The sequence below is a fragment of the Ursus maritimus genome, unplaced genomic scaffold (assembly GCF_017311325.1).
Source record: "Ursus maritimus isolate PB19 unplaced genomic scaffold, ASM1731132v1 scaffold_17, whole genome shotgun sequence".
Taxonomy (NCBI): Eukaryota; Metazoa; Chordata; class Mammalia; order Carnivora; family Ursidae; genus Ursus; species Ursus maritimus.
The window spans coordinates 28,128,403-28,154,139 of NW_024424119.1; the positions used below are offsets into that span (position 1 = coordinate 28,128,403).

The window sequence follows — 25,737 nt, forward strand, 5'->3', positions numbered from 1 at the left end:
TCTCCCTTGCTGTGAAATAATTTAAATAATTTATTCTAGTTAAAAAAAAAAAAAGCAAACCCCAAAACAAGTTTGTTCACGGATGCCTTCACATTGTTTTAAAGCATGAGGTCTGGGTCCCTTAGGGGTAGGGAGAGCTCGAGAAGGTTCTGTGCAGAGAAGGCATTCGGGATGCTCCCCAGACTCAGCCCCACCTCCAGCTGTTTGCAGCCAGTGCCTGTGGGCGTGATACTTCTTCATTCTCTGAGAATGACATGGGGGATAGTGTCATTATTCTGACCAGGAGGATGATGCCTGCCTGGCCCATGTTAGAATTAGAGCTGGATGTGCCAGGGAGCGGAGGGGGAAGGGCTTTGTAAACTGTGAAGAGCTGGCCACAAATGAGGTGGGAGAGGTAACCCCATCCAGGGGAGCTCCGTTCCCTCACAACGCCTGGGATTTGGCCTTTGGTGAGCCCCAGTGACCAAGTCAACAAGAGAGGGAATGCGGGCGTCTGGTGTGTGTAGGCAGACATGGCTAGGGGAGGGGGCACTCAGGGGCCCAGAGCCCTCATCAAGTTGTAGCCAAGGTCCCCGAGAGACATGGGATGGCGCTTCCAACCTGGACTTAGAGGATGGGGTTGGAGTCCCAGAGCCTGTCAGATGCCCACTGTCCTCGCCTCCACTCCAGAGGTACAGAGGGGCCAGCCCAGTGGCTCCCCATCCTCACCGTACTACAGAGAGACCTGGGGACATAACAACGTACACAAACCCAGGCCCCACTCTGGAGACTCAGCTTCAACTGGCCTGGGGTTGGGAGTGGGCATCTGTATTTCTCGAACCCTCCTAAGAGAACTCTCATGTACAGCCTGGGTTGAAAGCTACCGGGCTAGGTGGCCTCCCCCATTCCCATCTTAGCTCCAGGACTGCCCTGTGCAATGGGCAAAACCCCATCGCCTGCACCTCCTCGATAAGGAGGGGGCGTATTTAATTTCCCACATTCCCCATCACTAGCTAGGCTGCTGTACTGACCACGAGAAAGAACGTTAGCGAATGCGCTCAGAACACAGATTCACAAAGGAGGGACACGTAAAAACTCTCAGGCTAGAAGGGAACTTCAGGGCCATCTGGCCCTCCTCCCTTGCCTAGGGCAGTCATCCCTCTCCGAAGCAGGTGGCCATGGGGCTCTGCTGGCACCCTGCAGTGCTGGGGCTCCCTACCTCCTGGACTGAAATCTGCCCATATCCTCCTGGAGTGGGCAGGCTCTGTGGCCCGAGGGCTTTGGGGGTGGCAGTCAGTGGTCATGGGGACCACTCTGATGTCTGGTCCCCCACATAAGGGATAACGTCTGTCCACATTTGACTGATTCCGGTTGAAGAGAGGATGGTGTGGGCCTCCTATCCGTGTTCTAGCATTGGGCCAAAGCTTGACTTATTTCCCTGCAGTTAAACTTCCTCTGCCCGTTCACCAATGTCTTGTGACTTCCCACAGCAGACCCAGATCGTCACCCTATCGGTAGTTTTCCTCAGGTCAAGGCCAAGGTTTCTTGTCTCAGATGGCAGATCTGTAGAGGGCAGCACATCCCAGGGTCCCCAGGTTCAGACGGAGAAACTGAGACCAGAGAGGGAAGGACTTATAAGAGGTCACTGCCAAGGTCAGAATAAACAGATTCCTGCCATGTGGGCTGACAGCTGCATCAGATCAGAAACAGCAGAAAGACAGATCCAGCAGACCAGAGGCTTGACCCAGCCCTGCCACGAACCCTCTGCGGACCTTGATCCCTTGTCTCTCTCTGGGCCTCAGTTTCCCCACCTGTAAAATGAGGAAGTTGGGCCAGATCACTGTTTTTCAAACTTCTAAATGTTTTTTCATAGAAGTCAATGGATAAATCAGAAAGAAGGGGAGCTATCTGGTCGGAAGGGGGTGGGGGGGCATGGCCCTCCTGCTTAGGCTTCCTCCCATTCTGTGGACCACAGTTTGAAAATCACAGGCAGGTTCCCCTCTTAGGTCCTTCCAGCTCTAACTTTAGACAGTGTTCTTTCCCTTGAGAAGTTATAGGTCATCGTGGACCCTTAAACACAGAATTAAACAGAAGGCAAGTTATCATCTAAAAAGAGTCAACTCAGACACCGTTGTTTTGAGAAGGCAAATAGAAAAACGGCACCGCATCCCTCCCACTAGAATCTTTCAGCAACCGAGAGTTTCGTTTTCTGGTAAAAAATATAGAAATAGTGGTTGTTCTTGGGGGACTTGTGGTTGGGTTCTGGACCTCCCCATGGAGCCAAGTGGTGTCCCTGAGGGCGGGGAGGGCAGAGATCTCTGCTCAGAACCTCTCTGATCTCATCCGCGAGTTTTTGACCTCCAATTCCAACTGTTTGGCCTGCACCTCACGCTGGGTCAACAGCTCCCGGAGCCTTCGGATCTCCTCCTGTTGCCGATAGAACATCTGCAGCAGCTGGGAAAGCACAGAACAGAGGGAGAGATCACTCGATGTCCCAGGATGTAGGGGCCGGACACCAGCAGAAACACTGCCCGCCTTTTCACTCAGAAAGGTGGAGGCGATGAACACGGCTAAGCCCCGAGGAAGTGGCCATCGCACAGACCTTTATAAAACCTTTTCTTCACCCGATAAATGAAATTTTAAACGACTTGATGTTTCAGACATTTTTTGCCTCCTTAGATCCCTGGTGGAAGAGAAGAAAGGATGCTTGGCCCTGAAGTCTGGAGACTGGAGTTTTCACCACTAAACTGGCTAAACTGTGTGACCTCAGGCAAGTTACCTACCCTCTCTGAGTTTCAATTTCCTCCTCTAGAAACTGGGGGTCAGAAAACGAACCCGGGCCTTCGCATCACTGCTGCGCTGTAGAGAACCCTAGCAGAGGCTGGGCGCGCCCCCTAAGATCTTCGCTAAGCCACTGCGTGCTCGCCACTCCTCCACGAGGGTGGGAGTGCTCGCGCCCCCCTGCGCCACTGTGGAAACTGAAGCTAAGAGATTCAGCCACTGGCTCGGAGGTCCTCCCGTCGGTACTCAGCAGAGGCCGGATCAGAATTCCTCTGTGAGACGCCAGCGCCTGTGTTTTCAGCCACTACACACGGACTCCCAGGGATGGGGAGAGAACTCGGGTGATACACCGCGGGGCTACCCCAGGACCTGGCACGCGCTAGGCACGTCACAAATGTCGACTCTGAAACAGAAAGTCCTAGGGTCAGAACTGGAAGGGAGGGACTCGAATACCAAATCAAACCCTCCGCATCTTGCAGATGGTTTTCCGCCACCTGGACGGCAACCCGCCATCCTGGCCGACGTGCAGCGCTCACCGCCTGTCTGGTGAATGAAGTCACCAAGTGGGTCAAGCAGCCAGGCCGGGCCCCACATTTTCTCCCGACCACCCCAATGCAGGCACCACCCCCTGCGTTCACACCTCGTTCTCTGTCTTTGGTGGGGGACACTCCATGTCAAAGCCGTTTGTGAGCCGACTCGTCTTCTCTTCCGGCCTGTGTTCTGCTGCTGCCTGCCTGGGCACCTTCTCCTCCAGCGGCGAGAAGGTTCTCCGGCCAACTTCTACAACCACCTTCTCTGTTTGGTTGGAGGGGGCCGTGGAGACGGAGGGCGGTCTCTCTGGGAGCAGTGGCTGGGGGCTCAGCAGCTCAGAGCAGGGCCTCAGTGACACCATGACTGGCTCTGGGAGGGAAGTGAAGGGCTGGGTGAGGACAGAGTGTTCATGAGCAGACGCTGACATGCTCACGCACAGAGCCACGCGCCGACGCACAGAGCCACGGAGCAGGCGTGGAGCTCTGGCCGCGTGCAGACAGGAACCAGCCTGCACCGGGGGAACCGGAGTGCAAACACACACTCATGTGATCATCTAAGCGAGGCTGGGTTTGCAGAAGCAGCGGGGTGCACGCCCTGGAGCTGCCCCCAAACACCGAGAATGCCTCCAGTGAAGCCTTGTCCTCGCTTTGTAGGGACAGTCCCACACGCACTGCGCTCTGCCATCTACCAGTTCATGAATCCTCCCAACAGCCCTGAGAAGCAGGGGAGGCAAGGTATCACAGTGATGGAAGAGGCAAGAGGCCCGGAGAGGAGCAGACCAAGTGCTACCCAAAGGGGAGGCAGAAGGAGAGGGAGGTCCCAGTCACAGAGGCAGCCGCCGGGGTGGGGCCGAGGAGCACACATTGCCTCCCCTGGGCTGGCCCTTAGGTGGACAGGACAGGGAGGGGGTCAGCACAGGGAAGAAGGGCCTGGGGTGGGGGTGGGCAGTGGGGGGCTGCTGCCTAGAGGGTCTCTTAGGTTGAAAAGTAATTGCAAAGGTGGGGATGGGAGGACAGGCAAGGGCACCCAGCTGAGACTATCCACTCACTCTGCACAGCCTGGAATTCCAAGAAGTTTTCCATGGAGCAAAATCCCTTGATTTGGGGACTTTCCTGAGCACTTGGGACAAACCCTCCCTTCTTGGACCCATATGTGACCATCCTAGCCACTGGGGACTGACTGTCAAGGACCATTTGTCTGGGGTTACAGGAGAACACAACTATAGGCTAAACCCCTCTCAGCTACTTGGGGCCACCGGACACTCCACTTCCCCTCACATTTCCCCGGGGCCTTTTGTCTGCCCCCCTCACCTTTATTCATCCCACGGAGCCACTCCTGGGCTGTCAGAGACGGCCGGGCTCCTGCCGTGGGCGGGTAGATATCCTCTTGGTAAGACTCCGACTGTAGGAGAAGCCAGGAAAGTGAGAACTGGGGTGGCAAAGGGGCCACCCAGATGGGAGGGCCCTTAGGGAGCTGGGGTCCAGGCTTTCCCCACCTATGAGTTGAAGAAACCAAGGCCCAGAGAGCAAAGGGACATGCCCCAGGTCAGACAGCAACTCAAGAGCAGAGATGGGGGGGACTCAGAACCCTTAGCTCCCAGCCACACTGCACTGACAATAAGAAAGGCCTTTCCCTTGAGGAGTGGCCATCAGCCTCCTTGCTGCTACCCCAGGGGCATGGGCTCCGGGCTCTAGGTCCCAGGGCCTGTCCTCTGCAGGGGGGGTTCCCGCCTCCCTCGCAGATGGCCACACCACCCTTACCCGCCGGGGTACAATCATGGATATAGGCTCAATGAGGCCTTTGGTTGTAATCAGCTTGTAGAAGCGGAAGATCTCGCAGGAGGTGACGTCGAGACCTCTCTTTGGCATGACACCTGCGGGCAGATGGCCAAGGAGGGCTCAGAGGTTCCAGCTGGGCTGCGGTCACAGGCACCCAGTGTGAGTGGCAAAGGCAGACCGCACACCTGGGCAGGAGCAGAGAGCACCCTCCTCCCACCGCCCTTCCCTCTACAGACAGTTCAGGAGCAAATGCGTACGCTGGGCTGGGCCCTGGGCTGGGGAAATGGGGGTGAAGTAATCAGACTTGGTCCTCACCTCCAAGGACCTCAGTGATTTTAGCTAGACCTTACAGGAAGCGTGCTCGGCTCAAGGCCCTCCCTCACCACCCCCTCCGCTTGTGCCCGAGCTGCTCTGAAACAGAGCTCCTGCCCCCATTTTTCTGTTGATTAGTGTTGGCACGGTGTCTTTCTCTTTCCCTTTGTGTTTAATCTAACTGTGTCTTCATGTTCAAATGGGTTTCTTATAGACAACACAGAGACATGTCTTCTTTCATTTGTGTTTTTATCCCCAAATACACGCACAAAGTAGGGGCTCTCCTAGGTCAGTATTTCTTAGGTCATGGCTCCTGTTGTAACTGCTCCACCTTGGCCTAGAACGCCTTCATTCTCTCCCCATGCTTCCCTTTTGGCTCCTCAAGTGTTGCCTCCTCTGGGAAGCCTTCCTTGACTTCCTGCTGCTTGCTCCCACAGAACTTCCTGCACACCTCCATTTGAGCTCCCAGAGTCAGTGTTAATCCACCATGTGCCCTCCCAAATGGGGGCCCCTCCAGGGCAGGGACCTCATCTGACTCGTTACTGCCTCCCCCGGCCCCGTGTGGCCTCAGTGTTCCATACTCACCCATCCCCTTCTGTGGGCTATGGGAGCGGTACTCTGTCAGGTAGCTCAGGTGAGGTTTGTCGGCGCTCACCTCGTAGTAGCGGATGTTTCCATCTCCCTGGGGAGGAGGAGGGTACAACTCAGAGCCGGTTCCCACCTGCCCCCTCCTGGCCCCCCACTGTCATGGGGCAGGAACCTGGTGTTCACAGCCACTTCACACAAGAGAACACCAGGGGACTGTCATCAGAGCAGCAGGGGGTCCTCCTTTTAACACTCAATCCCCCCAACCATGACCCAAAGCCCACCAGGTGCCTCCAGGCAGAAGCTCCGGGAGCACAGGCCTGAGTCCCACTCCCAGCTGCACATAAAGGTCAGCGTGGCAGGTCCTGAGACCATCCAGTGGGTCTTACCTCTGGGGCATTTCTGGTTGTCGCTGTCCTAGAGACTGGGGAGGGGCGGGGGAGGAAGGGCTGCCCCAGGCACTGGTGGGTGGGAGCTAGGATGTCAAGCTACAGGATATTTCTGCCCAATGAAAACCTGCTCCACCCCAGATCCCAAGGCACCCCTACTGAGAAACACCCACGGTGCGTCCTCGTCTGGTCCCAGAACTGAGAAGGGACAAGCTTGGGGTGTCTGACAAAGCCTGGCCCTGGGTGTTCCCCAGGAGCCAGGAAGGCGGGACAGGGTACCGTGCTCACCACAGGGAGAGAGTGTCCGGGAACTCCTGCCCGTCCCTGTCCCTGCCCTGCAGCCCAACGGCCCCAGGCTGCTGTCTGGCTAGCGGTAGGGCTAGGCGGGGCGGCCCTGCGACCGGCCTCAGGGGCACAGGGAGCCACCTCCCTCCCACGCCAGGCTGACCTTCCCCACCACGTAGAGCATGTTGGTGTCCGCGTCGTAGAAGGGAAACAGCACGCCCGAAGAGCCATCCAGGTCCGTCTCTGACACAGGCTGGGAGAGGTTGTCCTACAAGGAAAGGGAGACCAGGGAGGCCTGCGGGTCACTCCTGGAGGTCCTCAGTGGTGTTCTCGGAGATGGGAATCCCTGTCAAGGGGCTCTGGGTGTGTGTGTGTGTGCACGCGTGCGTGTGTGTGTCCATGTGCGTGTGTGCGCATGCCTGTGAGCGTGCATGTGAGAGGGAAGGAGACAGAGGGAGAGAGACCACCACTTTTTATTCTGGGGGCATTTGCCTTCAACGGATCACCGCTCACACGCCTGATCGCACACCAGCCCTTCCCTGCTTGTTTTATTATTTGTTGTAAAAGATGAAGAAGGAGGTTCAGAGAGAGGAGGGGACTTGTCCGGTCTTTGAACTCCAGCCAAGTGCTCCTTCAGATCAACACTGCTCGGCCTGGCTCTTACCCTCACCCCCCCCCCAGCCGCTCCGCCTGCCCACCTGCCTCAGTGTCGTACCAAGCCCTTGCTCCAGCTGTTCCTTCCGCCCAGAAGGACATGTCCTCTCTCCCCCCACCATCCCCTGCCCGGTCCTGGTCCCCGAAGTGGCCACCTGCCCCCAACCCCCACACCACGGCCACTCCCTCCTTGGACGAGAAGATGCGCAAGGTCTGGGCTTGCTCCATCCGGCGAGCCTCCCCCCATTTTTCATCCCTGCATCCTCAGCACCAGGCAGGCTATGCTAAGTACACGCCTGAGCAGTGAGGAAGGGAATGAACGAAGGAGTGGATGAGGCCAGCCTTCTGCTGCAAGGTGCTGGTGGGGGGAGGGGCAGGGAGGGCCACATGGGAGACTCACCTGGTCCCACACGGCCAGCTGCCGGTTGTTCCATCGGGATGTGCCCGTGGACAGCAGCTTGTTCAGGCTTCCCAGAAACAGCACTTTGTTGGCCCGGTGCCCCGTGCAGCTGGCTTCCTGCACGGACAGGGGCGGTCAGGGGCTCACGGGCAGCAGCGAGGGTCTTGGGCCTGCCTGCCTTTGCTGCTGCTGCGGGACCTGGAAAGACTTCCTTGTCCACCGCCTCGCTCTGCTTAGAGAATCCTTCCAGAGGCACCGCCTCCCGGAAGCCTTCAGAGACCCTCCCATCCACATGGAGTCTCTCCTAATATTTTTGCTGGGAGTTCTTTTTCTGAGCTCGGATAGAGGCAAACTTCAGCTCAGCTCCATGCTCTTGCTGCAAGATGACTGAACGCTCTCTGCATGCAAGGCACTGGCTGGGCGGGCCCTGTCACCCGGGGTATCTCGCTCCGTCCTCGTAGAGGGGGGACTAATGGCCTGCCGCTGCAGATGAGGAAGCAGAGGCTCAGAGAACAGCAAGCGCTTGTCTACGGTCACACAGCGGACAGGCAGGAGCGTCATGCCTCCTCCAGAGCTAAGGCACACTGACAAGTTCTGGAGTTAGACCACGCTCAAAGCTCAGCTTTCAAATGTGGGCCAGTCACCTGACCGCTCTTCAGCCTCCGTTTTCTCATCCAAAGAATGGGGGTGACCTGTCCTACCTCCCAGCAGTGCCAGCAGGACAGATGGAGACAGCCCATGTGAAGGCTCGGCCACAGTGCTGACAGCGACTACCCTGTTCTCTGAAGCCTCCCCCGGCCCCTCACCGCTCCTTGCTCCTCTGCCCCCAAGCCGGACCCCAGCCCAGCACAGACCTGGAGGACGGCCCCTGCCCGGGGGTCGAGAATCCGAATCTTGCGGTCTTTACAGGTGGTGGCCAGCAGGCTGCCATTGGTGTTGAAGGACATGGAGAGGATCGCGCCTTGGTGGCAGCTAATCGTCCTCACGGGGTTCATGATTACAGACTCGTTTGTGTCCAGGTTCCAGACCATCACCTGTACAGCAATGAGCTGGCTCTGAGCACCGTGGCCACCCCGCCCCTGGCTCCCACAGGCGCACGCCCGGCAGGCTGCGTGAAACACGGTATCCCCAGGAGGGAAGCCGCAGATGGCAGTCTGGCCAAGAAGCCTTGGGTGGGAGGATGGGTCTGCCGGCTGAAGCTGCCACGTGGCAGGAGGGGAAGCCGGGAGTCAGGCTGTCTGGCGGGGAAAAGAAAACACCATCTGCTTTGGAGCAACAAACCGTCCGTGCAGGGAGGACCCCAGGGGACGAGCTAGTCCAGGGGCTTTCACACACTTATTAGCGGCAGTTTCCACCTCACACAGGTACACAGGGCTGCCATGTTGAGCTGCCATGCTCAGCTCCAGGGCAGTCCGTTCCCGTAGCCCGTGATGTGAACTGCGCCCCATGCAGTCGTGTGCAGAACAACTCGCACAACCATATACTGTAGCCCTGCACACATCCTACGTAAATAGATAAAAGAGCACTTCTGATCAGAAGGGGGTTAGAGGCTCTGTCAACCACTCCCATCCCACCCTTTATCCATTACAGAGGTCCCCAAAGTGCCTCTGTAAAGCCCTATGTTGTGAAGGGAAGAGTTTAAAAGCCATGGCTATGGTCACACCAACCTCATTTGTGTACAAATTGAGAAACGGAGGCCTAGAGAAGAGAAGGGACTTTCCTAGTTCATACTGCAAGGCAGACACTGAGTTGGAACAGAATCTAGGGCTCCTCTAGTATGAATTTTCCCAATCCCCAGGGCTCACAGACTGCTAGCTTGGCAGTCAATGGGGCAGTGGGAAGCTTCTCTGGATAGGGCCCAGCCCATCCCCTCCAGGAGAACTAATGGGTTGAATAGTGCCCCTCAAAAAACTCATATCCACTGGAGCCTCCAAAATGTGACCTCGGTAGGAAACAGGGTCTTCGGCAATGTAATTAGTTATGATGAGGTCATATTGGGTTGGGGTGGACCCTACATCCAATGACCGGTGTCGTCCGAAGACGAGAGGACACGCTGAAACAGAGGAGAAGGCCACGTGAAGCTGGAGGCAGGCTGAAGTGATGCAGGTGCAGGCCAGGGAATGCGTGGAGCCACCGGAAGTTACAACAGGCACGGGAGGGTGCTTCCCTAGGGTCTTTGGAGGGAGTGCGGCCCTCCTGACACCTTGGTTTTGGATTTCTGGTCTCCAGAACTACGTGAGAATCAATTTCTGTTGTCTCAAGTGCCCAGTTTGGTCATGTGAGGGCGGCCCCGGAAACGAGTGCATGGACCCACCTTGAAGTCGTAGCCAGAGCTGAAGAGGATGTTGGAGGCCGTGGGGTGCCACTCCACCAGGCCCACCCTGCGGGTGTGGCCCATCAGCTCCTTCTTGCAGGCTGTGAGGTTCTTTGTCAGCAGCTGCTTGGGGATGTCCCAGATCTTAATCTTTCAGGGAAGACAGAGCCGGGGGCGGGGGAGAGGTTGTTAGCCAGGGTCACCCCGGTACCCTGGCCATCTTAAGCCACAGCACTGGCAGCGTCCAGCAGAAGGGCCAGGGGAGTGCTCTCTGTATCCACCTCTCACTTAGTGGAGGCATAGCTGGACCCCTCAGAGGGCCAGAAGCTTTGCCAAAGTCCTCCAGCCCAAGCAAAGGCTGGCATTGCCAGCGTTGAGCCCCGGCCTCCAAATCTGCCTCCTGGTCATCTTTGCCATCCTAATGGCCTGCACTGTGGGCAGCTGGGCGGGCCACAGGCCTGACTCCCAGGCTGGATGCCAGATCAAGTCCACCTCCCAGCCTAGAATATCCCTCAAAGTGCAACTGTCCACCCCTTCCTTGTCCCAAAGGTTCAGGCTAGGGCCTTCAAACGCCAGGAGCAAGAGTTTACGCTCTATCATCAGAACACTAGGGAGCCAGTGCCGTCTCTGGAGCAGGACAGGGTAGGAATGAGCTCCTTCCTTTGGAGTGGCCCCCTTGGATGGCCTGAAAGAGGAAAGATGAAGGGCCAAAAGGCCAGGCTGGATGGTGTCATGGCCTATATTCTACAGGAAGGGCCTGGGAAGAGGGCTGGGGCTTCCTTTCGGAGTAGTGTTGTTGAGGATGGAAGGGGTTTCCACAGTAGAGAGTAAGCTCCCTGTTACAGAGCATACAAATGGAGTCGGGTGGGGGAGGCAGGGGGGACACGGCGGGGGGGAGGCAGGGGGGACACAGAGGGGATGGCGGTAACTTGATGCCCTTTGTTGTCCTTCAGAGCTCTCAGGCCCCTAGGTGACCGTACACCCCCTTTCCCTCAGAGACACACAGGGTTTTCAGGTAGACTTCGCTTTCAATTCAACATGTATTTATTCCCTGGTCATTTGGTCATAAAACCAGGCAGGCAACCCCATGAGTACCAGAGGCTCCGGACGATGCGTTGGGTGAATGCTATGGCCGCACAGAACCGGCCGCTGCGGGAGGACGGACTCTGGGCAGATCTGTCTGGGAGGCACAGATACCATCCCCATGCTCCTCAGAGCTAGAGGGCCGGCCCTGACCCCAGGTCCCAGGGACAGGGAGGACACAGCCGAGAGCTTTACATGCCAGGGCTGGGGTTAGGCACTGCCACCCCCAAGAGCTACGTCCACTCCTCCTGCCCCGGGGCATCTGAGAAGGAATGGTGGCAGGAGATGAGGCTAGCCAGGAATTTCATAAAGACCTTGAAGGGAGTCTTCGAAGAGGCCTTGAAAAGGCAGGTATTCTACGAGTGGGCACAGAGTCAGACATTGGCTATCCCGCCACTGGAGACAAGGCCAGTTCTCCCAGAGCCTGACTGCCTCTTCCGTGAAGCCACTGCAGCAGACACTGTCCTTTATGCCTCAGCATCCCCTACATGGAAGCTGACACAAGTCCTCTTAGAAGTTTCTCCCTGCTTCTCCTGTTTCCTTTCATCAGACAGTGAGAGTTCTGCAATACATTCTATTTCCCTTTTTGCCTTGACTGCTAGGCAGCTCTGAGCTAAACCTAGAGCTCAGCGGTTGCAACCCGTCCTAGCCAATGTCCCGTGCATCACTCCTTTACTTCCTCCATCTGTGGCTGCTGCTATTTAGGGAAGAGGCAGAGCTCAGTGGAAATACACTGGGCTCTGGAATCAAGCCTGAGTCTGAAGCCCTGCTCCATGTCCACAGCCTGTGTGACTTTGGGCACACTGCCGCACCCCTCAGACCCTCAGGTTCTCCATCAGGAAACTCTCCTACCTTGTGGGGTTGCCGGGAAGACAGGGTGAAATGGTCTGTGTAGTGAGAGTCAGGGCCGTGGGCTGTGTCTTTTAAGCCACACTCACTGCGTTGTAGAGGTGGGCACAGAATAAATTATAAAGAAATAACATGGAACACTGTGGGGATTATGACCCTGGTATAGAACAGGGGCTCAAAAAGTTGGTGGGACTGAAGCTTTGGGGATGGTTGCGGTGCCCATATTCAAATAAGGATCCCGCTTCTATCCTTTTAAAGCTCCCTTCCCCACAGCATTTTAGAGTTCCCCCAGAAGATGGGCTTTTCCACTGGACTGCGAGTCACGAGTCTCACTGGATCCTCATTAGATGGTTGGGAGCTATTATGCCCATTCTAGAGGTGGTGGGACTGAGGTCCAGGGAGGAGATCTAAAGGGGTGGTGCCCCAAGTCCAGAGCCCACAACTTCTCCCGCACAATCTCACTTCGCCCCTCCCCCACAGAGTGACCTCACCTCATGAAGGATCAGGGGGTCAAGAGCATCTGAGCCAAGAACAGACACCATTCCACCTCCCCGCACCCCAAGCCCGCTCCTCTCGGGACAGGGAACCGCCTCACGCGCTGACACTCACTGTGGTATCTTCAGAACCGGAGGCGATCTCAAAATCATTAAAAGGGTTCCACTTGATGTCTAAGACGTTCCCTTTGTGCCCGCAGACCCTTGGGTAGTGGGGGTCCAACTTTCCCGTCTGCAAAACAGTGCCCAGGAGTGTTGGGGAGAAGAGGGGGTTAATCCCACTCAAGCATCTGGACGGTCACTTGGCAGTCAGCGATCACTGAGTAGACAGGAAAACGTAAGGGACAGAACGGGGCGTGAATCTAGGCCCGACCACCATTCTCTGTGTGATGCCGGGGGAGTCACATCACCTCTCTGAGCCTCAGTGTTGTCCTCAATAAAATGGAGGCAATAATAGGTATTTCCCAGGGTTCATGTGAGGATCACAGGAGCTGAGGTGTGGAAGGGTCTAGTACAGGGCCTAGCACATGGTAGGCATTTGGTAGAAGGATATTTCCCTTCAGACACTGCTGGTGGGAATGCAACAATGGTGCAGCCGCTTTGGGGAACAGTCTGGCAGTTCCTTAGAAGGTTAAACATAGAGTTACCATGTGACCTAGCAATTCCACCCCGAGATTTATCCCCAAGAAAAATGAAAACACGGGCCTACAAAACCCTCACACGACAATGCTGTAGCAGCATTATTCATAATAGCCCAAAGGTGGAAACAACCCAAAGGCCCACCCGAGGATGGACGGATATACGAAATGTGGTAGTCACACAACGGGATAGGATGCGGCCAAAAAAGGAGTGAGGAACCGACACACGCCACAGCATGGACGAACCTCGGAAACAGTCAGGGAAAGGGGTCGGACATAAAAAGCTACACATCGCAGGATTCCACGTAAATGACCCGACGTCGTACCAGATGTGGTTTCACTGTTAAGAGCAAATTCATACACCTTCTGGTCCCCGATATTCAGAACCCTGACGAATACAAATGAAAACTCCAGAACAGGTAAATCCATAGAGACTGAAAGCAGATTCGTGGCTGCCCAGGACCCGGGCGCGGGGGGCGGGGGTGATAGGAAGTGACTGCTAGCAGGTATGCTGTTTCTTTGTGTGGTGATGAAATTATTTGGAATTATTATTTTGTGATGTTTGCACAAGCATGTGACTATATTAAAAACCTACTGAACTGTACATTTTAAAATGGTGAATTTAGGACACCTGGGTGGCTTAGTCGGTTAAGTGTCTGCCTTTGGCTCAGGTCATGATCCCAGGGTCCTAGGATCAAGTCCTGTGTCGGGCTCCCTGCTCAGTGGGGAGCTTGCTTCTCCCTCTGCCTGCCGCTCCCTCTGCTTGTGCTCTTTCTCTGAGACGAATAAATAAATAAAATCTTTAAAAAACATAAAAATAAAATGGTGAATTTTATGGATATGTGAATTATATTTCAATTAAAAAGAAAGAAAGAGCATCTCCTTCCCTTCCCCTTGGCCTGCTGAGAATTGCGGTGGGGGTGCTGGGAGGACACACGGACTGTGGAGACTGCCAGCTCTGCACACGGACCTGGACTTCCTGGTCATGGGACCACCGGGCCCGTTCAGTCACAGAAACCTGTGACAGCGACCACACCCTCATGTCACATGTCGCACTGCATGGCCTGGCAAAACAGGCACCGGACCAAGACACCCCGCCTGCCAGCGCAGGCTTCGTCCACATCCACCATCCCACCCCAGGTGCTGAAGTCCCCCCACCCCCCGCATGCTCTGCAACCCAGTTTTCCATCCACAAGGAAGAGACAGCTGAGAAGAACTGGCCAACATCCACGACATATGTAGGGGACAGGCCCTAGGCAAGGTGGTGGGGGCACAGGACATATGTAGTACGTAAGCTGGCAGCACCAATGCTTTCGGGGTCTTTAAAAATGACCTTTCAAGAACAGAGCAGATTCAAGGAACACCCACTGCCTCTCCTTGCCTCACCTCCCCAACTCTGTGGAAGCCACTGAGTGCCCAACTGAGATTGAGCCAAGACGCAGCGGCGCCTCCGACCCGGCTTCATAAGGCTTCGAAGCCCCAGCTGCCGCAGGAACAGACACGGGGCTTCGGGATCCCTCCGGCAAACCAGCAAACACAGACACCGAGACCCTGGCTCACGGGGCTTTATGCATGCGTCTTAGAAGCTCTGCAAACAGGTAGCGGTCCTGGGCTCCCCTTCACAAATACTCAGCCCAATTCAGCTCCCGCCCTTCAGGAAAGGGTAGCAGACACCCCACACCTTGACTGGATCCCATGGAGGGGAAACTCTATCCAGGGCACTGTTTGATAAATTGGAACATGAAAGGTAGGTTAAAGTATTATTGCAATGTTAAACTTCGTGAAGTTGATAATGGAATGTGGTGATAAAGAGAATACTCCTACTTTCAGGAAACGCTGAAGTATTTAGGAGTAAAGGTCAGAGATATATGTAATTTATCCTCAAATGAATCAGAAAAAAAAATTATGCCCTCACACATAGATTCAGACAGAGAACAGGAAAGAATTCGGACTTGGGTCATTTGTGGGTGATGCGTGAGGTCCATCCGGGCTCCTTCCTCAGCAAGGAAGAGAGGGGCAGGCTCCCTGGCCTGCAGTGGGTAGCGCCTGGAGCCAGGCCGTGGAAGAACATGCAGCCGGGGGCCCTGGCCCAGGTCTGCGCAGGGCCACCGCTCGAGCCACCAGCCTCCGCCTAGCCTCCAGGCCCTTCTGCACGCTGTCGTCGGTGAGCTTTCAAAAATTAAAACCCGATCGTGTCACGCACCTGCTCAAATTGTGCAAGCTTCTCCCCTCGTGTGTAAGATGTAACACTCCGCTCCGCGCAGGACTGTTATGAGGGTGAAATGAAAGATCGTGCAGGAAAAGCCGAACAGCGATATGGTGAGCGCTCAAGTAAGAGCAGCTTTTGTTACGTGTAAATGTGTGTGCGCGCGAGCCCATGTGTATCAACAATGAAGGAAAAAAGACTGGAAGGAAATGCACCAAAATGCTATTCATGGTTATCCCTAGACGGTGGGAAAATGGGTGGTTTAATCCTCTTCTGCGGTTTTTTTTTTAATTTTCCAAACTTTCGATAAAACTGTGTGGATTTTGCAATAAATAAAAGGTATTTAACACAAAACTCCAAACTGTCTGAAAACTCGGGTGCTTCCGGAATGAGCCAAAAACGTTCTAAAACTGCACATCTTGAAGGTTCTCTCAGAGACCGGGAATGGTAAAAACACAGCAAAACTCTCTCCTCCTGCCCCGGTGGCAGGCATTACTAAGGGATTACAGCCCGCTCGCTGGCCCCAGCCCAGAGGGACCTGCTCAGGGTCCCAGGGAACGTGGGGGGCGGAGCGGGGCTGCAGCCCAGGGCTCTGGCTCCCAGCTGTGGTCTGTGCTGCACTAGCCGTGTTGGAGGGCTCTCTGCTCTGAGTCAGGGTCCTGCCCCCCTTCTGCCCACAGCCTTTCCTTTTCTTAGGCCATTTCCTGGGTCAAAGGGCATGAGCAGTGCTGGGTCTTCTGCTCTGGCACACCCAATTTCTCTCTGGCCCAGAGCCCTGCCCTAATTTTTGTCTGGAAGGTTTCTGGAAAGAGCTGATTGTCAGGCTGGCCTGTGCTGACAGGAGGCCAGCGGCGCTCAGACCGGCATGGAGACTGGGCTGAGCCCAGACTCGGGAGGTGCTTTGGGGCCAGGCATGGCTCAGCCGGGCCAGCACTCCTCCCAGGCCCCCCAAACAGAGACCCAGCCCCAGACAACTTCTCTTCCTCCTCAGGCAATGAGGGATGGCTAGTTTCCCACCCCTCCCCCCACCCCGGGGCTGGCAGGCTGCTCTGCCTAACAGGGTTTTCTGCTGAGGTCTGACATGAACAGACACTATTAGCCAGTCTCCTGGGCTATTGACTGAGCTGCTAAAAGCCCTGTCGTGACAGGGACATTTATAATCGGGAGGCCACTTCTGCCTTGCAGTCCACTAGGCCAGCAGCCAGCCAGCGTCAGGCCTCCTCTGACGGAAGGGGGACACAGCTCTGAATCAGGGGAGGTCACCTGCTCTCCTCGCAGCCTGCACAGATGCCACTTCCAAGTCTCAGTGGGGCTGCCCTGAGGCAGACGCAGTGGACGGACGGTGGGACCCAGAGGGCAGAGCTGGGCAGGTGGGGGACACTCTGGCGGGGGGGCAGATCTCAGCTGCTGGGATGGGACAGCTGTGAGGCCACTGCCACAACCCCCAGCGCTCACAGGGGTGCAACCATTCCCACACGAGTGTCACGGCCTCCAGGGACCCTTCCAACCGCCCAGGGTGGACCCGGGAGGCGGGGGGGGGGTAGGCACAGGCGCAGGTAGGCTGCACAGTGTAGAAGAGGTTAGGCAGGCAGGCTGACCGGCTTCCTGGGTTTAGTCCCTGCTGCAGCCCTTACCACTCTGCGACCTCGGGCAAGCGACCTCCGCTCTCTATGCCTCAGTTTCCCCATCTACAAAATGGCAACAGCTTCACAGGCTGTGAGTGATCACATGAGTTCCTACAATAAAGCACTTACGACGGTGCCTGGTACATGGCAAGCTCTCAGGAAATTCGCCGGTGTAGCTCATTAGAGCGAATGACAATGACCTGGTTTTCTTGTCACTCAGAATGTTCTGGGGGGCCCAGGGACGTACTCAGGGTGAGGCCAAACTGTTCCGCAGGGGACACCCATCTCTCCCTACACAACTGACGGGCGATTGCGCCAGGGTACCCTCTGTGAATGAAGCCATGCCCCGATCGTACTGCAATGAATGAACTCAAGCACGCTCTCATGCCTGTAAGGAACAGGTGTGTAAATGTTGTTCTTGGGGAACAGTAAGTTAGGGAGGCATTTATGTGCCAGGCCAGTGCCAGGTGCTTCACTCACATTATTTGATTTACCTCCCAACCACCCCGCGAAGAATCCCCGTGTACAATGCGGCAGCTGGGGAGCAGAAGGGTTGACAGTCACGTGCTAAGGGCAGCAGAGCCCCGAGACCTGGGACTATTTCCTCCCACTGCCTGCTCTGCCTCTTGCTGTCCTCTTGTCAGACTTACCACTGGCATCATGCGCCACTTTCACGGAGGACCTCCCTGGAACTGGAAAAAGTAAAACGAGACAAAACAGAAAGCAATATGCCATTCTGGCCCACACCCTGCATTTCTAGGAGAATCTGAGTGTGGAGGGAATAAGTGCGTTCCATGGAAGGCTGAGGTTCAAACTGCTGGCGGGGCCAGAGCGGAAGCCTGATGAGGAAGGCAGGGTTTGTCGACAGACAACGGGGAGCTCTGGGAGCGGCTGAGCCGGGGACGACATGGTCAGACGCGGGCTTGAGAAACTCAGTCTGGCCCTTGTGAGGTGCCCCCTCCCTTCTCCAGGCACCTGGCGGCCACCGTGTCAGTCTGGCCCCCACCGACGAGATCCACTCCCTGGGCCCATCCCCAGGGCTCTGCCTGCCCTTGCGATCACTTCTCCCCACCCACCACACCTCACAGCAAAGTCCACTCCGCACACCCCCGCGGGCGGCTCGGCTGCAGGCCAGGCCCCAGGCTTGCCTGTCCCCAGACCTTCCTACCACTGCTGCTTCTGTTCCCCGAGCACAGACAGCCCTTGTTGGCCAGGCTGCGGGGGCCTCGCTCCAACAGGCTGGCCCCGGGGTCACAGTGAGAGGAAGGAGGCTGCCTGCAGAGTCACCTGGCCCCTGGGGCAGCCTGGCCCTGCTGACAATGACCTCCAGGACACGGTGGTGAGGCCAGACACCTTCCAACACTGGTACTCCCGTATACACCCCATTAAATACCTAGCTAGCTTGCCTTCCCTTCCTTCTCACGACACTAGTTTACCCACACCTTTCTGTGCCTGGCTGGGATGAAATCCCTGGTGACCGACAAGGAGCCCCTAGAAATCAGAGCCCAAACCGAGATGCCACATGCAGGCCTGTGAAACGAGAGCGAGGCCCCACAGCCATGCCCAGGGCTGGGCCACGTTCTGGTCCTCACCCTCGGGGCTCAGGATCCCTTGGGACATAGTCTCCCTGAGCCTCAGCATCCTCGTCTGCACGATGGGGCAGTACTTCCTGCGGAAGGGGCTGAGGAAGGCTTCGGTGTCAGCGCTGTCCTGGTCACCACATGAGAAAGGGCCCTGCAGGCCTGTCCGCCGGACGCACTGTGTCAAAGGCCCAGCACACATGTCCTCTCCCTCTCCTCCAGCCCAACTCGAGCACCCCATGCGCTTACCCAAGAAAAGATCAACCAAATGCAACGCGTGCCCCTTTCTGGACCCCGATTCAAAGGAACCAAGCGCAAAGAGGAACTTACGAGGCAATCAGGGATATTTCCACATGTGCTGGGAATCAGGCGACACAGGAGCTCTTGTCAATGCTGCCATCAGTGGCATTGCGGTTGTGTCAGAAAATGTCCCTAGCTTTTAGAATTGCATGCTGAAGTTTATGGGGGGAAAAATGACAAACTGTCCAGGATTTGCTTTAAAATACTTCAGGAGGGGGCACCTGGGTGGCTCGTTCGGTTGAGCGTGACTCTTAATTTCAGCGCAGGTGATGATCTCAGGGTTATGGGATCGAGCCCCACGAGCCCCACGTCGGGCTCCGTGTGGAGTCCGCTTGAGAGATTCTCTCTCTCCTCTCCCTCTGCCCCTCCCCCTGTTCTCACGTGCTCTAAATAAATCGATAAATAAAATCTTTAAAAAATACTTCAAAAAAAAAAAAAGGATGGATGACGCAAGAATGGCAAAGCCTTGAAAATTCTCGAATCTGGGTACAAAAGAGGTCATAGGATTGCTTATATCTACCTTGCATTTGAAATTTTTTTGTTATTATAAAAAGAACCAGATTAGAGCTTAGCTACTGAAAACATAGTTCGCAAACCAGCAGCATCGGCATCCCCGGGAAGGAGGGATACCGAAAGTGAGGAATAAAAATTCAGGGTGCCCGGGGCTGTTTGAATTTCAGACAAATGACAGATAATTTTTTCAGTATAAGTACACTAGATCCACTATTTTACTTGTACTAGGAAAGAGCTCGGCAGTGTCTTGTGAAACTAAACACGTCAAACCACTTCGGGACCCAGCGATTGTACCCGTGGGCATTTCCCCGGAGAGACGGAGGCTTACTAGGTCCACACAGAAACCTGCCCGTGGATGTTCACAGCAGCTTTATCCCTAACAGCCCCGCACCGGAAACAATCACCTGGCTTTCAGTGACCCGTTAAACAACGGACTCATCCACACCACACAGTGCTCCTCGGCAATAAGAATGAGCTATCGATCCACACGACAACCTGGACGGGTTTCCAGGGAATCAGGCTGAGGGACAAAAGTCAAACCCAAAAGGTTACATGTCGTATGGCTCCATTTGTATGACATTCTTAAAATGGCACGAGGATAGAGAAAGCGAACCGACGAGTGGTTGTCAGGGGTTACGGAGAGGGTGACAGTGCAGGGAAGAGGCTAGGGCAGCACGAGGGATCTTGGTGGCAGTGGGAATGTCCAGCGTCTAGACTGTTCCTACGTCAATACCCTGGTTTTGATACTGTAGTCTCGCAAGATGTTACTGCTGGGGGGGCACCTGGGTGGCTCAGTCGGGTTACGCGTCTGCCTTTGGCTCAGGTCATGATCCTGGAGTCCCAGGACTGAGCCCCGCATCTGGCTCCCTGCTCAGCAGGGAAACCTGCTTCTCCCTCTCTGCCTGCCCCTCCCCCCCGCTTGTGCTCTTTCTCGCTCTCTAATAAATAAATAAAAACTTAAAAAAAAAAAAAGATGTTACCGCTGGGGGGACCTGGGAAAAGGGCACACAGAATCTCTATGTGCTATTTCTTAAAATTGCGTGTGAATCTACAATGCTCTCAATATGAAAAAGTTTAATTACAAAGAAAAGAAAAGCAATAAAAAAAAGTTATCTGGTGTTTATTTGAAATTCAGGTTTCACTGGGCATCCTGTGTGTTACCCGGCAAACTCCAGAGCTTGCTGGAATGCCAAATGCCCGGCCCCGCTTCTGACCACCAAATCAGAATCTGCGTTCTGACACTCAGGTGTGAGCTCTGATTAGTGGCTTCCAGCTCCTGTCGTGTTTGGATTCCTACGAGTCTGTGATGGCAGCAATTAACGTGTGTCCTTGAGCTGTTCATGGTATTTCAAAAAGCCCAAAGGGAATCACACATTTTACTTAGGATCACGCTGCACAGGACAAGTGAGTTTTAACTTCCCACTGGCTTCCCACTGGACTCAGAATAGGGTCAGACTCCTGCCCTGGCCTCCAAGGCCTTTCCAGTCCCAGCCCTGCCCCCTCTCTGACCTTACCTCCCACTGCTCTTGCCCCTGTGACAATTTGTACCAATCTGTGTCTCAGACACACCAAACCCAGGGCCCACACTGAAGCCTTCCCACCTCAGGGCCTTTGCACTTGCCATTCATGCTGCCCGAACATTCTGCTTCTAGAGCTTCAAGGGGATCACTGCTCAAATGTTCCCTCCTCAGAAAGGCCTTCTCTGATCATCCTATCTTTCTAAACTAGGTCCACTCTCCCCACCCAGGTCCACACGCCACCACATCAGAGCAACTTATTTTCTTACATCAGTTGTTAGTACCTATTTATACTTAGTTCATTGACTTAGAAACTGTGACATTTCTGAATGAGGTGTGAGTAATACAAATCTGAAAAATACATTAATTATTTACTGAATTAAGAATACAGGGGGCGCCTGGTGGCTCAGTCGCTAAGCGTCTGCCTTTGGCTCAGGGGCGTGATCCCGGCGTTCTGGGATCGAGCCCCACATCAGGCTCCTCCGCTGGGAGACTGCTTCTTCCTCTCCCACTCCCCCTGCTTGTGTTCCCTCTCTCGCTGGCTGTCTCTCTCTCTCTGTCAAATAAATAAAATCTTAAAAAAAAAAAAAAAGAATACAGTTTGTTCAGCGGGTAGAAGCACCCAGAGCTTGGCAGAAACAAGTCAAATGGGTCATCTCTAGGGGACCTTTGAGCTCTGACCTTCAAGTCTTTCCATAAATCCCATTTTACACTTGTCCCTCCCCAGCTTGAAAAATCTCAGCTCTGGGATACAGTTCACACTTCTTATCGTGGCATTCAAGGCCCCTCTCATCTGGCCCGAATCTATTTCCCCAGGGTACTTCCCTTCCTCCCCTTCCACACAGGGCATTCATGTTCTGGCCAGACTGTTCTCTGCATTACTGCCTGGTCATATGCACAGTCTCACCTCCAGGCCTTTGCTGGTGCCATTCGCTTTGCCAATGATGCCCTCCCTATTTATTCGGATGAACAATCATTGGGTAATTTGCTCAGCCAATGAAAATTTATGAGCACCAACTGCATGCCCAAAATGTGAGATATACCTACATATATACCTACACACACACACACACACACACACACACATATACATATGTATATATATGTATATGTAAACAAAGTACCAGTTCTCTCCCCCACCCCCAACTATTCCAAGTACATTAGGAGTCACTAGCAGAAGAACACAAATGACCCTAATGCGAAGTAATCAGGGTATGGAATCCTAAGAAAGGAATATGCTATGGAATACATCCTATAAAGGAGAATGTTGTGGAGATTTGGGACAGAGAGAAAGAGAGGCTATTCATGAACATGGTACATATTTCCATTTTCTTAGGTCATCTTTAATATTGGTCTTTCAAGAATGCTCCGGAATTTTCTCCTTTTCGGCTTTGTTTATTCCTATGCACCCAATCTTCTTTTATTCCACTGCAAATGTTTACATATTCCAAGTGTTCTAGATCTATAAAAATGCAATTCATTTTTGTATCCTGATTTTTGTATCCAGCCACCTTCCAAACACTCTTATTATTTTTCCAATAATTTGACCGCATTTTATTTTTTTGGTTTCTACGTAGGCAATCTATAAATAAGAGTGGTTTTATGTCTTCCTTTTCAAACCTTACAACTTTAACTTATTTTTCAGCCCTACAGTGCAGGCTCGGACCTTGAATTCATTGCTGATTTTAAAGGGCTGATTCTAACATTCTATCTTTACGAATGTTTGCACCAAATTAACAAAGAGATCAAATATCACCAATATTACCAATAATGGGTAAACTGACATGTGTCACATGATGTAATGAACCGAGGATACGTCATTTGTTTAATATTCTTGCCCCAAACGTATAATATACATCTAATCATGAGAAAACAACGTCAAAAATCCAAATTTTAAAATGTTCTAACAAAATAGCTGTCCTTTAGCTACTTAAAAATGTCAGTATCATGAAATAAAATAGAGTAAGAGATTTGACAACTAAATACAGCAAATGATTCCCAGTTGGATTCTGGACCAGAAACAAAATTCCTATACACACGTATCGAGAGAAAGATATGTAAGAGATAAAAGGCAAATCTGGCAGAATGTTAACAACGGGTGAGTCTAAAGAAAAGGTTTTAAAACTTCTGTTTCTTATGTTAGTGAAATTCCCTTTTCCTCATTTGGTAAGAATTTGTATCATGAATGGGTACTGAGCTGTATCTTATGCTTTTTTCTACATTTATGGAGATGACCATATGGCTTTCTCCTTTCATTTGTTAATATAATGATTTACATTTATAGATTTATTAATATTAAACTGTCCTAAGTTTCTGGGCTAACTCCAACTTGGTTAGAATATATCCTTTTTAAAATTCACCACTAGATTCGGTTTGCTAGCCATTTTACATATATCTTGAGTGAGACTGGCCTGTCATTTTCCTTTCTTCTGTCCTTGTCTGGTTTTGGAATCGCGGTTACACTGGCTCACAGTACAAGGAGGGGAGCAGTCCCTCTTTTCCTATTCTCTAGAAATATTTGCAAAAGATTGGAATAATCAGTTTCTTGGAAGTTATATAGAAATTGCCTGTAAAACCACATGAACACAGCACCATCTTTATGTATGTGTTTGTGTGAAATGTAGCATATAAAAAAAAGGCATAAAATGTAAATGTTCAGCTTAATGACCTGCTAGAAAATAAATTACCCATATATCTGCCACCCTCTCAAGTTAAGACACGAACTATAACCAACAGAAAGGAGACCCCACCCCGCTCCTGCCATGGGACACTCTCCAATTGTAACCACCCACCCCGCCCCGCCTCAGGGGGTGATAATTATCCTAGTTTTCTGGATAGTCCCTTGCTTGCTCTTCCCTAAAATTTTTCTGCTTACTTATACATCCCTTAAGGTAGAGTTTAATTTAGTCTGTATCTACCTTTACGTAAACAGAATGAGACAGTTAGTAATTTGTTTGGTATCTTTCCCTCAAAACCGTCATTAGGATTCATCCACGTTGGGGCATCTGGGTGGTGCAGTCGGTTGAGCGTCCGACTCTTGGGTTCAGCTCAGGTCTGATCTCAGCGTCACGAGATCGAGACCCGCGTCAGACTCTGTGTGGGGGGTTTGGGCTCAGTGGGGAGTGTGCTTGAGATCCGCTCTCCCTCTCCCTCTGCCCCTCCCCGTGGCGCTCTCGCACGCTCTCTCAAATAAATAAACCTTAAAAAAAAAGATTCATCCATATTGTGATATGTATATATATGTTGCTCCTTTTCATGATTATGTATGTTCCATAGTATGGATATATCACAATGTATTCACGTAATTCTTGGATGTTTGAGTGCTTGCAGTTTGGTGACGATACGCACACTGTCGTTGTGTTCTGGCACACGTAACACACTGCATGGATATGCCTACTAACAGGGAATCTCTGGGTCATAGGGTGCGTGTATTTTCCTCTCTCCTAGAAACCGTCATATTTTGTTCCAAAACACGTGCGACAGTTTGCCCTCTCCCCAGGAGTGTCTGAGAGTTTACACGGCTCCATTCCTCACCACCACTCGCTACTGTTAGATCTTTACGTTTTTGCCGATCTGGTGGTTGTGGTGGTATCGCACTGCCGTCTACCGGTAAGATACTCCCGACTGGGAATTTAAAATGTATCTTTTGTTATTGATTTCTAACTCAATTGCTTTTTTTTTTTTTTTTAAAGATTTTGTTTATTTGTCAGAGAGAGAGCGAGCACATAAGCAGGAGTAGCGGCAGGCAGAGGGAGAAAAAGGCTCCCGCTGAGCAGGGAGCCCGATGCGGGACTCGATCCCAGGACCCTGGGATCATGACCTAAGCGGAAGGCAGACGACGCGTGACTGACTGAGCCACCCAGATGTCCCTGATTTCTAACCCAATTCCATTCAGATCAGAAAACCTGGTCTCTGAGATTTTATTTCGTATTTATGATTTTAACTTCTCAAGTCCTTTTTTGGGGTGTGAGGCGTCTAAGTCTGTTGTTTATTGCTTCCGCCGACTCACTTGTGGTGGCTCACGTGCCTGGTGATCTCAGATCGTGAACCTGCCGGATATTACTCTGTGGGAGTCCTGTCCACGTGCGGGACGCTTTCCCCTGGAGAAACTTCCTATCTGCCTCAGCTGGGACCCAGAGGAGCTGCCAGCCGGGATCCTGCGAGACCCTCTGGAGGTTCTGCCTGCCGTTAGGTTAAGCTGTACGAAGCTCCACTCTGGGCTGAAAGAAGGTTAAACTTCAGCAACTGCGTATGGTCTCACCTCTACTGTCAGCATTGCCCACAGGACAAGCTGCTGTGTTGTTTGCTGACTGCTTAGCTCTCCCAGTTAGATTTTTGGCTCAAGATGGGTTTCTTTTTGTTGGGGAGGAGAGGCAGCTTTGGAGATCTCCCCAATGTCTTGTGAGCCCGGCAATGCGTTACAAATTATATTTTACTCAGGACTGAATTATTTTGCCAGGGGGTGGAGGGCAGGTCTTAGGAGTAGCTAGGCAACTGCTAGAAGCAGAAATCCCAGGAGATGTATTTTTTTTTTCCCAACGAGGAAACCAAGGCTCAAAGAAGTGAAAGGACTCAACGTCACCTGGCTGGTAAGAGGCAGGGTCAGGATCTGAACCCACACGTGAGACCAGAAACCCAGGCTCTCTCTCCTTGCACCCTGTCCACACTGCCTCCAGGGAATTGTGTGGGCCCGAGGCCTAGCCGGCGTCCTTACCTGGTTCAAGGGAATGACGAAGAAGGCCCCCCCACAGGAGCACTCAGTCACGACTGCAATGAAATAGGGGTTCACAGCGCAGAAGTGATTGTCTTGGACGCTGTGGGTGATGGGCACCGAATCGTAGCAGTTCTCCTTGCTGGCTGGTTTGCCAAAGACGTGGCGGAACTTGGAGCTCCGGTACTGGGGATGCCATGACATCTGCGGGAA

General features: G+C 53.3%; 1 protein-coding gene across 1 annotated transcript; it reads right to left on the minus strand.

Annotated features, from left to right (window-relative positions):
• On the minus strand, nucleotides 1-25,737 carry CORO2A (coronin 2A). The gene is made up of 11 exons (XM_008708013.2): nucleotides 25,528-25,737; nucleotides 12,550-12,666; nucleotides 10,009-10,158; nucleotides 8,549-8,728; nucleotides 7,695-7,811; nucleotides 6,804-6,908; nucleotides 5,967-6,063; nucleotides 5,052-5,164; nucleotides 4,602-4,692; nucleotides 3,401-3,660; nucleotides 1-2,433 (listed from the first exon to the last, which is right to left on the minus strand). Exons 1-11 carry the CDS (start codon nucleotides 25,726-25,728, stop codon nucleotides 2,302-2,304), a joined length of 1,563 nt encoding a protein of 520 aa, XP_008706235.1. The 5' UTR covers nucleotides 25,729-25,737; the 3' UTR covers nucleotides 1-2,301.